General features: G+C 44.1%; 1 protein-coding gene across 2 annotated transcripts in view; it reads right to left on the bottom strand.

Moving 5' to 3' along the window:
* EDIL3 (EGF like repeats and discoidin domains 3) overlaps positions 1–16099 on the bottom strand; it is a 290980-nt gene that overhangs the window by 141419 nt on the left and 133462 nt on the right. For both annotated transcript variants that reach the window (XM_075410892.1, XM_075410893.1), the window contains one exon: positions 13894–14022. In XM_075410892.1, coding sequence (XP_075267007.1) covers positions 13894–14022 — 129 coding nt within the window. The remainder of the gene's footprint in view (positions 1–13893; positions 14023–16099) is intronic.

The raw sequence follows: 16099 nt of genomic DNA, 5'->3' as shown, positions 1-16099 counted from the left end.
GCAAGGCTTTCGACACAGTCTCCCATAATATCCTCGTAGGGAAGCTCAGGAAGTATGGGCTGGATGAGTGGTCGGTGAAGTGGACTGAGAACTGGCTGAATGGCAGAACTCAGAGGGTTGTCATCAGCGGTGCTGAGTCTAGTTGGAGGCTGGTAACTAGTGGTGTCCCCCAGGGGTCAGTACTGGGCCCAGTCTTGTTTAACTTCTTCATCAATGACCTGGATGAAGAGTTAGAATGTACCCTCAGCAAGTTTGCTGATGACACAAAACTGGGAGGTGTGGTAGATACACCGGAAGGCTGTGCTGCCATTCAGCGTGACCTGGATAGGCTGTAAAGCTGGGCAGAGAGGAACCTGATGAGGTTCAACAAGGGCAAGTGCAGGTTCCTGCACCTGGGGAGGAACAACCCCATGCACCAGTACAGGCTTGGGGTGGACCTGCTGGAGAGCAGCTCTGCGGAGAGGGACCTGGGTGTCCTGGTGGATGACAGGTTAACCATGAGCCAGCAGTGTGCCCTGGGTGCCAAGAAGGCCAATGGCATTCTGGGGTGCCTTAGGAGGAGTGTGGCCAGTAGGTCTCCTTCCCCTCTACACTGCCCTAGTGAGGCCTCATCTGGAGTACTGTGTCCTGTTCTGGGCTCCCCAGTTCAAGAAAGATGAAGAGCTACTGGAGAGAGTCCAGCGGAGTGCTACAAGGATGATGAGGGGACTGGAGCATCTCTCCTATGAGGAGAGGTTGAGGGAGCTGGGCTTGTTCAGCCTGAAGAAGAGAAGGCTGCGAGGGGACCTAATATATACTTACAAATATCATAAGGGTGGGTGTCAGGAGGATGGGGCCAGACTCTTTTCAGTGGTGCCCAGTGACAGGACAAGGGGCAATGGGCACAAACTGAAGCACAGGAAGTTCCATCTGAACGTGAGGAAGAACTTGTTCCCTCTGAGGGTGACGGAGCCCTGGAACAGGCTGCCCAGGGAGGCTGTGGAGTCTCCTCTGGAGATATTCAAGACCCGCCTGGACGCAGCCCTGTGCAGCCTACTGTAGGTGACCCTATTTTGACAGGAGGGTTGGACTAGATGACCCACAGAGGTCCCTTCCAACCTTTACCATTCTGTGATTCTGTGATTTTGAGACAGTGGAGCAGGTTGCCCAGAGAAGTTGTGGATGCCCCATCACTGGAATTGCTGAAGGTCATGTTGGAGGGGCCTTTGAGAGACCTGGTCTAGTGAAAGATATCCCTGCCCACAGCGAGGGCGGTTGGAACTAGGTGATCTTTGAAGGTCCCTTCCAACCCAAACCATTCTATGATTCTATGATCTACATCACCTACTAGGTCAGAGTACCTAATATTAACATATTCAACAGTAATAATTCTGTACTGATGTAATAATGTGGTTAACACACTGTCTTTAGAGTTTCTTCTTGATGCGCTTTCTTGAAGGTAAGTTCTGTAATTGACAATTTGGGCACTTTCCAATATTACAAGTCACTTAGCATCTCAAGGTCTTGTCAAAGAAACTCACGTTCAAAGATTTATGAAAAGGGCTTATGACCATACAGAAGGCCAAGGATACTGTTTTCAAAAAGAAGTATTCTTTGACTGTTAGAAAGATGGAGTCATAGAAACAGATGGAAAGCAGGCCCATTCACAAGAGGTACTCCTTGAAAGATGGAGTCCTATAAAGATATGGAAAGCAGGCTCGTTCACAAGGGGTATTCCTTATCAAAGTGACAAAAGTGAAATTAGAAGTTTACAATAACAGACATCAGTTAGGATCATTAATACTATTTAAAGGACCACAATAACAAGGTGAGTTTAGGTTTTCCAATAAATGTTATTCCATTTAAAGTCTGCTTTCCTGTGCAAAGTCTTTCTAACTCATCTCCTTGCCAAGAGAGCACTGAGAGCATTCCCACGGAGAAGGCTAAGACTGAACAAAAAGAAAATGGACAATCGTCGCAATTCTGGAAAACTGCCAAAACCAGAATATCGAATCTGGAAAATGAAATATAGAAAGAAGAGCTGTAAGAAATGCTGATTTTTACATCTCAAGTTCTGAAAAGGGAAGGAATGAATAGCATTTAGATATTACAAACTGACCTTTTCCAGTGAAGAAAACAATCCTGTACCATTTTTTATAATAGAATTGAAACGAACATGTATTTTTTGTGAAGTGTGAAAGGGAACCCTAAAAAGGAGAAGAAAAAATAATAAAACGACATTGAGGTCCTAGATAATAGCTTTTGCTTGTTTGAATACATATTCTTGAAGAAAACTGAAAATATTTATATAGTAGATACTGCATGGAACAATGTGATAACAATTGAGTGTAACACGCCAAGAGATCAATTGAATTCATTGCTGCTGATCTTGCCCAAGAAAACCTTCTATTGATATAAACTGAAGTTTGAATGACAAATGCGTCATTATGTCTTTATCTGAAATACCCTGTCTGTTTAAGTACGAGACATTATATGTAAGAAATATAAACTCCAGTCTCTGGAATGACAGCTTCAGGAAAAAAACAACCCACAAAAGTAGGAGTGGAAGACATCAGATGAATCATAGTGTCCAGCTCCCTGTCTGTTACTGCAAAACCTCACATTGGTCCTGAAACTACTCATTATTTTCTTATAACATTTATCTGTTACAAAACAAGTGCAACAGTATAAACCATATATTCTTCCACATTCTCGTTTCACAAAGCCATGTAAGACCACTTACACATGGCTCTCAAAAAACAGTCTAGTTACTGAACATCTAAAAGGGAATCTTTGTGGGGTCTTTTGCAAAAGTGTTTTCATGCAGCATTAGCAAGATGCATTGCTAGTATTTTTGTGTAATGTATTCAGGAATATAAAGTTATTTTCATTCTGAGGAAACCCACTGAAAAGGCCTATTATAATATTTATGTTATAAAAGAATGTATGATGTTAGCATTACAATGGGATAACTGTTATTGAATTTATAGAGATCATTTTTAATGTAGTGTTTATTCTTAACTCAAATATAAAGAAGAACTTCTATATGCAAAAATCTCTATGTGTTATCATTTTAATGCTGAACATGAACAAATTTAATTAATTTGACAATCAAACTGCAACTTGTGTATTTTTGGAACATTAATTTATTGCCACAGTAAAATACTACTAATCCTTAAGGTAAAAATTAATTAGGGGAAGAAAAATTTACCGTCCTACAAAAGATGTTTATAATGGCTACTGACAACATAAGTGACTTTTATATCATAAAACCACACATTTTCTTAAAAGTACCGTTCATTGTATAGTTCAGCTATTGTACAGGTCATAAGAAATCCACCCCTCTGTTCAATATCCCCCTAAAACCCAAAAGCAATCAGGAAGATCTATTTCCTCCCACTATGACATCATCTGAAAGAAACTTAGGCATCAAAGAAGGTAGTTTAATAAAAGACTCAGCTTAACATCCAGTTCTGGTTAAACCAGAAAAAATCTAAGAGAAACTTCCAACAAAATGCTGCATAAAGAATATAGAAACTACTGTAAGGATCTTCTGCTAAGTAAATGGTACAGTTTTGTCTTCAGTGTAGGTTGCTGTTGCAGTAAAATATACCACAGAACAAAAAGGGTTTTGAGAAGGCCACTGAGTAACCATTTAAATGTCCTGGAAAAACTCTCATGTGAAACAGAAAAGGAAACAATTTAAACTGTTTGCATAGGAAAAATAAGAGCGAGCATGACAAATGTATTCAAAATAATAGGCAGCATACAGAACGCACTCAAAAGCTGCGTTTCTTCTAGTCTTACACTACACAAAGAAATAAACATTTAAAAGTGCTGACAGACAACAGGTTTGAAATTGAAAAGTGATTTTTTTCAATATACAGCACAATTAGACTATGAAACTCAATAAATCAGGAAATTGTTAAGGTCAGTAATTCAACAATTTAAAAAGAAGCTATTGGAAGTGTGTATGAATGAGAAGAATAAACAGTGCTACATAGGCAAATGCTAACAAGAGCGAAACAAAATTGGAGGGGATATTCCACTTCCTACCTGGGATTTTAAGCCAGTCTCTGGCTATTACAGAATGAAATAAAATCTTCAAGCAGTGGGCAAGTTATGCCCCATCTTTTCATGGTGAGGGTGTCTTGGCCCCATCTGAGAAGCATCTAGTGTTGGTCCATAACCTGAGATTTAATGTTTTTTTTTCTCTGGGCTTCAGGTGGTCTTAGCTCAGTCACCTACTGCTTTAACCAAATTATTTATCTGGATTTCAGGAGGAGCAAACCCTTACTTCCAAGAGCCCAAAATTTGTCGTCACTGTTGTTCAGTCTCAGCACACATTTGTTGTAAGAAGATTCATCATGAAAACTTTCTCTGTTTGCAACTGAAGAACACGTCATTTGTTACTTTGTTAGAGCATTTGTTTTTCTGGGCAGTTGCACACTAAAGTTTTCCTGGACATCTGTGAATGGCACAAACATTTCCTGTACTCCACAGGTGGTGGTTCTGCCATTTCTGTGCTCCTCTTTTTGCCCCCTCACAGAGTTTGCATTTTAGGAACCATATTTTATTGACTTTTCTTCCAAAAGCTTTTAATGGCTATCTGATTTTATGTTCTTTATTGGTGCTCTCTCTTAGATGTCTTTCAAATTACTCACTTTCTCTAATGTTATAATTAAGCAAAATTCTAGAAGTTTCCCAGATGAGCAAATGTATAGCCTCCCTTCTTAATTTTTTATCTCAGCTACTGGTCAGACATAGGAATTGTTTTCAGACTTCAGCTCAACAATGCTTAGATGTATAAGCTCCCTATGATATACTTAATGTAACTTACTACTACTATACTATGTAGCTTATTACTACTCCATTATATAACTTATTGCTAGTGTAGTATGTTAAACTTATGCATACAACTAATTTCAATGAAAATTAAAACTCCCCTCAAAGATAAAAAGGAACACCTGGGTTAGATTCAGAACTCCCCAAACAGATATTTCTCCCCAAAGGAGAAACCACAGTGTTTATCAGCAGAAGCATGGGACAAACACCTGGTATGGTGCAACTGTATGTGCCCTAGTACACTAAATTCACCCACTTGTCTAAGGGGATGGCTGGCTTGGAACAAGCTGCATCTGTGTGAGATACAATTGGTTTTAGACAGCTGCATGAAAACCATCTGCAGGGAATGGTTTCTGGAGTGCTCTACCACCTGACCGTAGCCAGGAATGGTTTAACAAGAGCACTTGCTCATTGTAAGGCACAAAATCCACGCCACAGAATGTTCTACAGCTTCCTTACATATATTTCCTCCTTGTAGCTGGAAAAGTTACTAGGATGTGAATTTGTTGGTAGAGCTGAAGCTGTAGATTATGCATCATGTCAGCTGGCCAGAAAGGCATGGCCACTGGCCTTTCCACTTCCAGTCCCAGCTCAAAGCCACTCCCCAACGGGTAGCTGGGATAATTCCTCAACATACTATCAAAACTGCAATCATCTAGCTTAATTGACTTAGCAAAAGAATATTAGAAATGAAAGAAATCCAAGATAAAAAATGTTGTACAAGAGAAGTATGATATGATTTTTGGAAATCTTTAGTTTTAGAGTTTAGATGAGGATTCGTGTCTTGCAATGAGGTCATTTTAATTTACCTTTTTATGATGGAAGTACTTGGACACACTTGATTTACAGTGAGTTCAGAATTGAATTGCTAAACATTATGAAGCAAATGAGTTTGTATCAAAGGAACTTTGTGAATTGAGCTAAATGGACATCATATAAAAGAATTATATTAAGCCCACAACTGCAAGTCCCATACTTCTTCCTGACTGCAGAGACCTCCTCCACTGCTTCTCATAGCTGACATCCTTAGAGTCCCTCTGAACACCTATATATTGTATATGATTTATTATCACATCTTAAATCAGACTATCTGAAAAGGACTGAATTTCATTCTTCCCCAAAGACTAACTGTTCACATAAACTTGACTTGTGTCAAATCACTTAGCTGCATTCTTGAGTTGTAGCCTTCTCACAGTGACTCTGAATCACCCCTGTGAGAGCTCAACTTTATGCTGAAGTTGGTATAAATACACTTTGCTGATTATGAGGATCATTAGCTAACTGTTACATACCTGTATATTTTTAAAAGGATACGGGGACTGTTTTGGTTTGGCCTGGATAAACGCCAGCTGCCCACCAAAACCGCTCTATCACTCCCCCTCCTCAGCTGGACAGGGGAGAGGAAATATGATGAAAGGCTCGAGGGTTGAGATAAGGACAGAGAGAGATCACTCACCGATCACTGTCACGGACGAAACAGACTGAACTTGGGGAGAGAAGGAAAGTCTAATTTATCACCAATCAAATCAGAGGAGGATAGTGAGAAATAAAACTAGATCTTAAAACACCTTCCCCCCACCCGTCCCTTCTTCCTGGGCTCAGCGTCACTCCCGTTTCTCTACCTCTTCCCCCCAAGCAGCGCAGGGGGACGGGGAATGGGGGTTGTGGTCAGTTCATCACATGTTGTCTCTGCTGCTCCTTCCTCCTCAGGGGGAGGACTCCTCACACTCTGCCCCTGTTCCAACGTGAGGTCCCTCTCACGGGAGACAGTTCTCCACAAACTTCTCCAATGTGAATCCTTTCCACGGGCTGCAGCTCTTCATGAACTGCCCCAGCGTGGTTCCTTCCCACGGGGTGCAGTCCTTCAGGAACAGGCTGCTCCAGCGTGGGTCCCCCACGGGGTCACAAGCCCTGCCAGCAAACCTGCTCCAGCGTGGGCTCCTCTCTCCACAGGGTGGCAGGTCCTGGCAGGAGACTGCTCCAGCACAGGATCCTCATGGGGTCACAGCTTCCTTCAGGCATCCACCTGCTCCGGCATGGGGTCCCTTCCACGGGCTACAGGTGGATATCTGCTCCACCGTGGACCTGCATGGGCTGTAGGGGGACAACCTGCCTCACCATGGTCTTCATCATGAGCTGCAAGGGAAGGCTCTCTGCTCTGGCTTCTCGAGCACCATCTCTCCCCTCCTTCTTCACTGACCTTGGTGTCTGCAGAGCTGTTTCTCTCACATTGTCTCACTCCTCTCTCTCAACTGCCATCTCATCACAGTTTTTTTTCTTCACCTTCTTAAATATATTATCACAGAAGTGCTACCACTGTCACTGATTGGCTTGGCCTTGGCCAGCAGCGAGTCCATGTTGGAGCTGGCTGGCACTGGCTTTATCAGACACGGGGAAAGCTTTTTGCAGCTTCTCACGGAAGCCACCTCTATAGGCCCCCCCCACTACCAAAACCTTGCCAGGCAAACGCGTAACAGGACCCAGCAAACAACTACGATGAATCACCCGATAATGTATCACTCTACGTTTTTGTCATGAATTGGGTAACATGAGATGATATTTTCCAGACAGTCCAGCATGCATTTTGCTTGAGGAAAATTCATGGTGTTATTCACTTCATTGTTAAACGTCACCTCTTTAACATTTAAAGGAAAGAGAAGCGCTACGTGTCACATGTTGACTACATGACTGGTCTCATAGAACCACAGAATCACAGAATGTTTGGGGTTGGAAGGGACCGCTATGGGTCATCTAGTCCAACCCTCCTGTCAAAGCAGGGTCACCCAGAGCATGCTGCACAGGACTGCGTCCAGGTGAGTCTTGAATATCTCCAGAGAAGGAGACTCCACAACCTCCCTGGGCAGCCTGTTCCAGGGCTCCATCACCCTCAGAGGGAAAAAGTTCTTCCTCATGTTCAGACGGAACTTCCCGTAATTCAGTTTGTGCCCATTGGCCCTTGTCCTCTTGCTGGGCACCATTGAAAAGAGCCTGGCCCCATCCTCCTGACACCCACCCTTATGATATTTATAAGCAGTTATTATGTCCCCTCGCAGCCTTCTATCCTTCAGACTGAACAAGCCCAGCTCCCTCAGCCTCTCCTTGTAGGAGAGACGCTCCAGTCCCCTCATCGTCCTCGTAGCCCTCCCTTGGACTCTCTCCAATAGCTCCTCATCTTTCCTGAAGTGGGGAGCCCAGAACTGGACACGGTACTCCATATGCGGCCTCACTAGGGCAGTGTAGAGGGGAAGGAGAACCTCCCTCGACCTACTGGCCACACTCCTCCTAAGGCACCACAGGAACCCACTGGCTTCCTTGGCCGCCAGGGCATGCTGCTGGCTCATGGTTAACCTGTCATCCACCAGGACACCCAGGTCCCTCTCCACAGAGCTGCTCTCCAGCAGGCAGCCCCAAGCCTGTACTGGTGCATGGGGTTGTTCCTCCCCAGGTGCAGGAACCTGCACTTGCCCTTGTTGAACCTCATCAGATTCCCCTCTGTCCAGGTCATGCTGAATGGCAGCACAGCCTTCTGGTGTATCCACCACTCCACCCAGTTTGGTGTCATCAGCAAACTTGCTGAGGGTGCACTCTAACTCTTCATCCAGGTCATTGATGAAGAAGTTAAACAAGACTGGGCCCAGTACTGACCCCTGAGGGACACCACTAGTTACCGGCCTCCAACCAGACTCTGCACCGCTGATGACAACCCTCTGAGTTCTGCCATTCAGCCAGTTCTCAATCCACCTCACTGACCACTCATCCAGCCCACACTTCCTCAGCTTCCCTAGGAGGATGTTATGGGAGACACTGTCAAAAGCTTTGCTGAAGTCTAGGTAGACAACATCCACGGCTCTCCCCTCATCTACCAAGCCAGTAATGCCATCATAGAAAGCTATCAGATTGTTCAGGCATGATTTCCCCTTGGTGAATCCATGCTGACTACTCCTGATAACGTTCTTTCCCTCCACTTGCTGGAGGATGAGCTCTAGGATAAGCTGCTCCATCACCTTTCCCGGGATGGAGGTGAGGCTGACCGGCCTGTAGTTCCCTGGGTCCTCCTTCTTGTCCTCCATGAAGACTGGAGTGACATTGGTCTTTCTCTAGTCCTCGGGCAACTGTCTTGTCCTCCAGGACCTCTCAAAGATGATGGAGAGTGGCTCAGCAATGACACCCACCAGCTCCCTCAGCACTTGTGGGTGCTTTCCATCGGGAGCCATGGATTTGTGGGCGTCCAGATTGCTTAAGCGATTCCTCACACAGTCCTCCTCGACCAAGGGAAAGTCATCCTCTCTCTAGGCTTTTTCTCTTACCTCCGGGGCCTATGATTCCTGAGGGCCTGCCTTGGCACTGAAGACTGAAGCAAAGAAGGCATTCAGTAGCTCTGCCTCCTCTACATCCTCCGTCACCAGGACACCCACCTCATTCAGCAGCAGCCCCACATTGTCCCTAGCCTTCCTTTTGCTGCTGATGTAGTTGAAGAAGCCCTTCTTGTTGTTTTTGACATCCCTTGCCAGCTTCAGTTCCAGGTGGGCTTTGGCCTTCCTCGTTGCATCCCTGCACGCTCTGACCACATTCCTGTACTCTTCCCAAGTGGCCTGCCCCTCTTTCCACATTCCATGGACCTTTCTCTTCCACCTGAGCTCTGCTAGAAGCACCCTGTTCAACCATGCAGGTCTCTTGCCTCCTTTGCTAGATTTCTTTCTCAGGGGGATGCACCGCTCCTGAGCATGGAGGTAGTGACGTTTAAACAGCGACCAGCACTCTTGGACCCCCCTGCCTTCAAGAGTCGTGGCCCACGGGATTCCTCCGTGTAGCTCCTTGAAGAGGCAAAAGTTAGCTCTCCTGAGGTCCAAGGTTTTGATCCTACTTATCGCCCTGCTTCCTCCACGCAGGATCCTGAACTCGACCATTTCATGGTCACTGCAGCCAAGTCTACCTCCAACTTTCACATCCTCCACCAGTCCCTCCTTGTTTGTTAGTACAAGGTCCACCAGAGCGCCTTTCCTTGTTGGTTCCTCCACCACTTGCATCAGAAAGTTATCAACGATGCTCTGTAGGAACCTCCTGGATTGCGCCTGCCTAGCTGTATGGTCTTCCCAGCTGATGTCAGGGTGGCTGAAGTACCCCATGAGAACCAGGGCCTGTGATTGTGAGGCTGCTTGCAGCTGCCTGTAGAAGGCCTCATCAACTTCATCCTCCTGATCAGGTGGCCTGTAGTACATACCCACCGTAATGTCACCCATACGAGGCTGTCCCTTAATTCTAACCCTTAAGCTCTCAACTCCTTCTTCATCCACCCCCAGGCAAAGCTCAATGCATTCCAGTTGCTCCCTCACATATAGAGCAACTCCACCACCTCTCCTTGTTGGCCTGTCTTTCCTAAAGAGTCTGTAGCCATCTATGACAGCATGCCAGTGATGCGAGTTGTCCCACCACGTGTCTGTGATGGCAACCAAGTCGTAGCCGTCCTGCTGTATAATGGCTTCCAGCTCCTCCTGTTTATTGCCCATGCTACGTGTGTTGGTATAGACACACTTGAGCTGGGCTGTCAATCTCACCCCTGACCCTGGCACACCAAGCCTGGGCTCGTCACTAGTGAGCTGAGCGATGTCCCCTTCCCCCTTTGAACCTAGTTTAAAACTCTCTCAATGAGCCCTGCCGGCTCATGGCCAAGAATCCTTTTTCCCCTTTGAGACAGCTGCGATCTACCTGTTGCCAGCAGGCCCAGTGCTGTGTACACCTCCCCGTGATCAAAGAAGCCAAAATTTTACCGATGGCACCAGTCCCTGAGCCACCTGTTAATCAGGTGAGTTTTCCTGACCCTTTCGGTGTTGTTCCCTGCCACTGAAGGGATGGAGGAAAACACCACCTGCGCCCCTGATCCCTCAACCAGTCATCCCAGTGCCCTGAAGTCCCTTTTGATGGCCTTGGGACTTCTCTCTGCAAACTCGTCCCCGCCAACCTGCATTACCAAGAGGGGGTAGTAATCAGAAGGCCGCACCAGACCAGGGAGTTTCTTCGCAACATCCCTAACCCGGGCCCCAGGGAGGCAGCAGACTTCCCTGTGGGATGGGTCCGGTCGGCAGATCGGGCCCTCTGTTCCCCTCAGAAGGGAATCACCTATGACAATGACCCTCCTTTTTTCCTTAGCCGAGGTAGTCATAATATGTGGGGCTGACTCGTCCTAGGCAACCCCCTGGATGGAGCTTCACCTTCACCCACTTCCTCTGTGGCCAGTCCCTCACATTCCAGAGCCTCATATCTGTTGCTTAAGGGCAACTAGGCAGGTGAGGGAGGATGGGGGAGATTCGCTTGCCACCCCGAGCAGGGACCCGTTTCCATTCCCCCCTATCTCTTAGGTCCCCTCTTTCTTCTTGGTGGCAAGAGGGCAGGGGGTTCTCTGCTTTTCGTGGAGCCGCCTCCTGCTGCCTCGGCCTCAGGGAGGGCAGGGAGCTGCTCCACCAGTCGATCTCCCTCTCACACTCCCAGATGCTCCTCAACCTCTCCACTTCCTCTTTCAGCTCTGCCACCAGGCTGAGCAGATCATTCACCTGTTCGCACCGAACACAGCCACTGTCTCTGCTGTCCTCCGGTACGAGTGCCAGGCTCAGGCACTCCCTGCAGCCAGAGACCTGGACACCTGCGTTCTTGTATGGGGCCTCTGTCTGGGTCCCCACACTCTTTCTAGCAACAGCTTTCCCACGGGTAGTAACCATAGTTAGAATGGATAGGCGATGCCCACTACTTGAGTAGCCAGGAGGGGGCTGCACCCTGCCCGCTCACCTTCCCCGCTCGCCCTGCCTGCGCAAACTGCTGCGCCGCTCCCTGGCTGCTGCGCCGGCTCTGTTTGCCGTCTCTGTGTTGCCGGCTCTGTTCGCCCGCGCCCCTGGTCGTTTGCGCTCGCCGGGGGCTGCTCTTATCCGTGAGGGTGTTTGGCCACTGTCACACCCGACCCCGCCCGCGCTGAGTCAGAGCTGCCGCCCTTTGGCACCTCCCGCTTTCCCATTCGGGGCGGGGTGGGGTGGGGGGGGCACGGGTCTCTCTCTCTCAGCGCTTTGGCTTCCTCGCCGCTGCGATGATGGAGAGTGCCTGAGGAGGTGAGGACACATGAGTATGTTTTGGCTTGAACTCCTCCATATGACTGGGCATAGACGGCACACGGAAGCAGTCTGTCTGTAACCTCTCTTAGAGCAGTCACGGGGATGAAGGCACAGTTTACTGTCTTCCTACTCTCCAATGACTTTTGCTTTACTTATCAGATTGTAGACTCATGTAAAATTCATGCAAGTACAAGGAACAGGGTTGGGAACCACAAGGTACTGCACTCACAGTATAGCCCAGGTACAATTTTTAAGCTGATATAACTCTTGTATTACAGCTAGACATAATCTTGCCTGCTCGCCTGGTCTTGAGACTCTTGAACTCCTGTCTATACGGTTTAAAGGCTGGCAATGACCGTCTTTTCCCATCACGATTACACGATGAACTCAGTGCCCCATCGTGACTGAGTGTTCTAACGATGTGACCATTAAAACAGCAGAAAGTCATACGACTGTTGCTGGCAGTCAGCTTCACTGGATGGCCATCCCTAGAAGCAGGCCTAGATGGAACTGATCCCAAAGGCATGGATAATAGCCAGCGTTTCGATGCCTCCAGTAGAAGAGGTAGACACATAATTTAACTAGATTAAGTTAGTAGAAAGGCCTACGTTACCTATGTAACTGAGAGAGCATGGCCAAAATTAATGAAATTGAATATCCATATTAAGGTGTTTGGAGACATTTTCCATTGAGTATGTAAGAGACAAATGAACATAAGTAGCTATTTGAGCTGGACTGCATCGGTTCCTGACACTTCAAATTATAGACAAATATCTAAATGGAGAACTTAATTAAGGTAGACTGGATTCAGTGCTTATTCAATCTGATTTAAATGAGTGGATTTATCTTTCATGTGCAAATGGAACTGGATTCTTGACTGTTTATTTGAGTTTTTAACCTAACTGAATAGCAGTTCACTTACAAATGCTCAATAACATGAGATTTTAACTGTGCTATGCTTTACTACATAAACTAAACCACAAATTTGGCACCCAAGTTTCTCTATAGGCAAGCACTTGCTCTAAACGAGTTTTACATATAGAAACCAGCCAGCTTCTATCTGAGTGACAAATAGATAATACAGGCTATGTTTATAGGTTAGAACATGATCTGATCAGTCACTTGCAGATGAACATGCATAGCTCTTACTAGTCGGTTATGATCACACAGAACTTCTGATGGCATTGAATTCAAGAAACATGGACCTGTAATTTTCAGTATGAACAGAAAAAATGCAGCATCTATTTACTTTTTAAAATTTTTGGTTGCTGAAGTGTAGATCTTACCATACAATCCCCCCATAAGATATTATTGAAATCTCAAGATTTTTTTTCCATATTGCTACTTGTCTTTCTGTAACTACACACTTGAAGACTAGGATACTGACATGCTGTTCCCAATCTGACCTGAAACCAGGAAAAACTCTTCACATAAATTATAATGATTAGAAAGAGGTCCACATACTGCATTTTTAAGAAGATTAAATGTACAGCTGATTTAAGTCCAGAACTTCCACCCTTGAACTTAAGTACTGTGATGCAAAGTATCTCTTCATAAATTATAAATTCACTGGTAAAGAAAAATCTAGAGGACATATTGATTCACAAATGTCTTTTCAGTTATTCTTTCCACTTTTATCTAGCATTAAGACAAGCTCACAAACAATTCCAAGATAAGAAGAGATCCCTACTTTTCAAATACGTTTTTCCATTAAATCCATGCTAAATGTGGTTACCTTTCCTTGTCATGCTCTAGAATATGTATAGCAAATTATGCACTGTTGTGTCCAGTAAATTGGAAGTAAGGTCATCTTCTGAAGGTAATAGTATTCAGTAATTTAAGTTTGTTCATTATACAAAGGTCAAAGACCGATATATTTCAGAAAAACAGATCTGATATTAATCCTTGACATTGCAAGCAATTAAAAGACTCCTATCTATAAATAAAATAAAAGTTACCATGTGTAACTTACTGTGCTGGCAGTGAATCCCATTAAATCCCTCTGGACATTTACAAACATATCCTATGAATGTGTCGCCTCGGTATGCTTCACTAATTTCACATATCCCACCATTATGACATGGATTAGGAAGGCAGGGTCCTGAGAGAGGGGAAAAAAAAAGAGATATATATGCATACATAATAACAACCATAATAATTTCAGTCATTTATATGCAAAGAAATAAAATCTCTTATGTAGACCTTCATATTGCACTAATCCACTAAAGTATACCCTTCACTTAGTTCAGAGAGCTTGCCAGCACAAATTTTTATCAACAAGAAAATATATGAAGCATGTCACTACTCATTAATCACAACATTATTTTTTAATGTAAGAGAAGACAGAAGACAGAGAAGCTAAATCTCGCTCTCCTATTAAAGGTAACAAGTATTCTAACTTTTATGCCACTGAGGAAATATGTATTAATCAAGCATGCCTACCATGTACATAGTGACATGTACACTATCCCTGAATAACCACTACATGTCAAGGTAGTAGTTTGAGGAGATCTTTGCTATGGCTTCGGGTGACTTTCTGAACATGTGACTATCTGGGCCAGCTGTTAACACCGACTAAACCAACTATTCCTTTTCCATTGAGTGCCTTTTCAGCAGATCCACTTCAAGCTGATTTCAAAAAGGACTTCTAATTTTTTTTTTCTTTTTCAACTGACCACATGCCAGGATGCCTAAAATTTTAGCAGTGAGATCTAATTTGTTAGGTTTGCAACGACTATATATAACTTTAAATAATAGCATCTTTTGAATGGAAGTCTAAAGTTTGTTCATTTAAGGTATATGTTAGAAGCCTTTTACATCTTGTTCTCTTACTAATACTACCTGTAATACACCTCCTACCAGAAGAAAACACTTCAGCATTTTGATGAATTTTTTTTCCAATCTCACTTTAAAGAATTGGTACTCACTGATTAGAAAGCCTCATGTGCAAGTTTACGTGTGAAAAGATTTGTGAATTCAAGATAAAGTATGTTATTTGCAACCTTTGCCATGTACATACAAAGGTGTTAATCTCCACTTATGGAAATGCAGTGTCATAATTATATACCCACTTAAAACTGAATTTAAAAAAAAAAAAACAAAACCAAAACCAAACCCGCAAAGAACTTCCTTCCACAGCATATTTTAAAGCATACTTAAAAGAGCTATAAGTTTAATGTTTCTGAGGGTCTGCCTATTAGTTTATGTTTTCACTTACAAACCCAAGGTTTGACAGATGTTTACAGCTACAACATTCATTCAGAATGTCATGACTGAAGGATGCACTACGAAAATTTTAATTTGCAAAAGACAAAAATTAAAAGAAAGTCAAGGATGACAGAACACATTCCTCAGTTATAATTGCCTGGGTGGTTATAGCAATTTGAGAAACTATCCATGTACAGATTTCTACTACAGCTTGCGTCCTCAGCCTATTGCAGGACACAGTCCTGCAGAAGTTAGACTTGTGTGCATCATTAAACATGGGCTATATCTCACTGAACCCAATAAATAAAAGATGTGAATATATAGCGGCTTATTCTAAATGCAATTAGTACTAAAAAAAGGCAAAAATCATGCAGATAAAAAGGAGTAGACTGGCTGTTGCCTTTTTTGCCTTTCCTCATGCACATTCTGCATAGCATTTTAAATGTAATGATACACTACATTCTTAATTCCAGACAACATATATCACTCCTTTAACAAGTCTAGGAAGACTTATGGCTTTCAAGTATCACAGCTTCTGTTCATGTTATTTCTCTTCTGTAGTATTTTGGGAAGAAACATGTTTGATAGTTTGCACTTTTGGTCTCCCAAAGAATACGAGCTGTGTCTTTTTTAAGTCTCTATCATAGTGCTGCAATTTCGGGAGTAGCTTCAGGTAGCCTCATATGCTAATTATTTCTATGCAAGCAGATCTCTAATCCTCCAAGAACAATAAATCTTTTAATAATTACTTTCTCATTTTGCTTGCTGCTTTCTCTATATGGTTTGCTAAGAACATGTTCAGCATACTTTCATTGATTTTCTTTAGATTTTGTATTTTCTCAGATCAGTTCAAAGCACAAAGGCTTAAAAGGTCATTTGAGATGCACAGTAATAAATATACTGGTGCATGCCGACATTTCTAACTAATCTTAGTCTTCTATAATGCCTTCCTACTGAAAAAACCCCCACAT

This window comes from Opisthocomus hoazin, chromosome Z (assembly GCF_030867145.1).
Source record: "Opisthocomus hoazin isolate bOpiHoa1 chromosome Z, bOpiHoa1.hap1, whole genome shotgun sequence".
Taxonomy (NCBI): Eukaryota; Metazoa; Chordata; class Aves; order Opisthocomiformes; family Opisthocomidae; genus Opisthocomus; species Opisthocomus hoazin.
The sequence above is the reverse complement of the archived record's forward strand: the minus strand, read 5'-3'. Positions and strand labels throughout refer to the sequence as shown.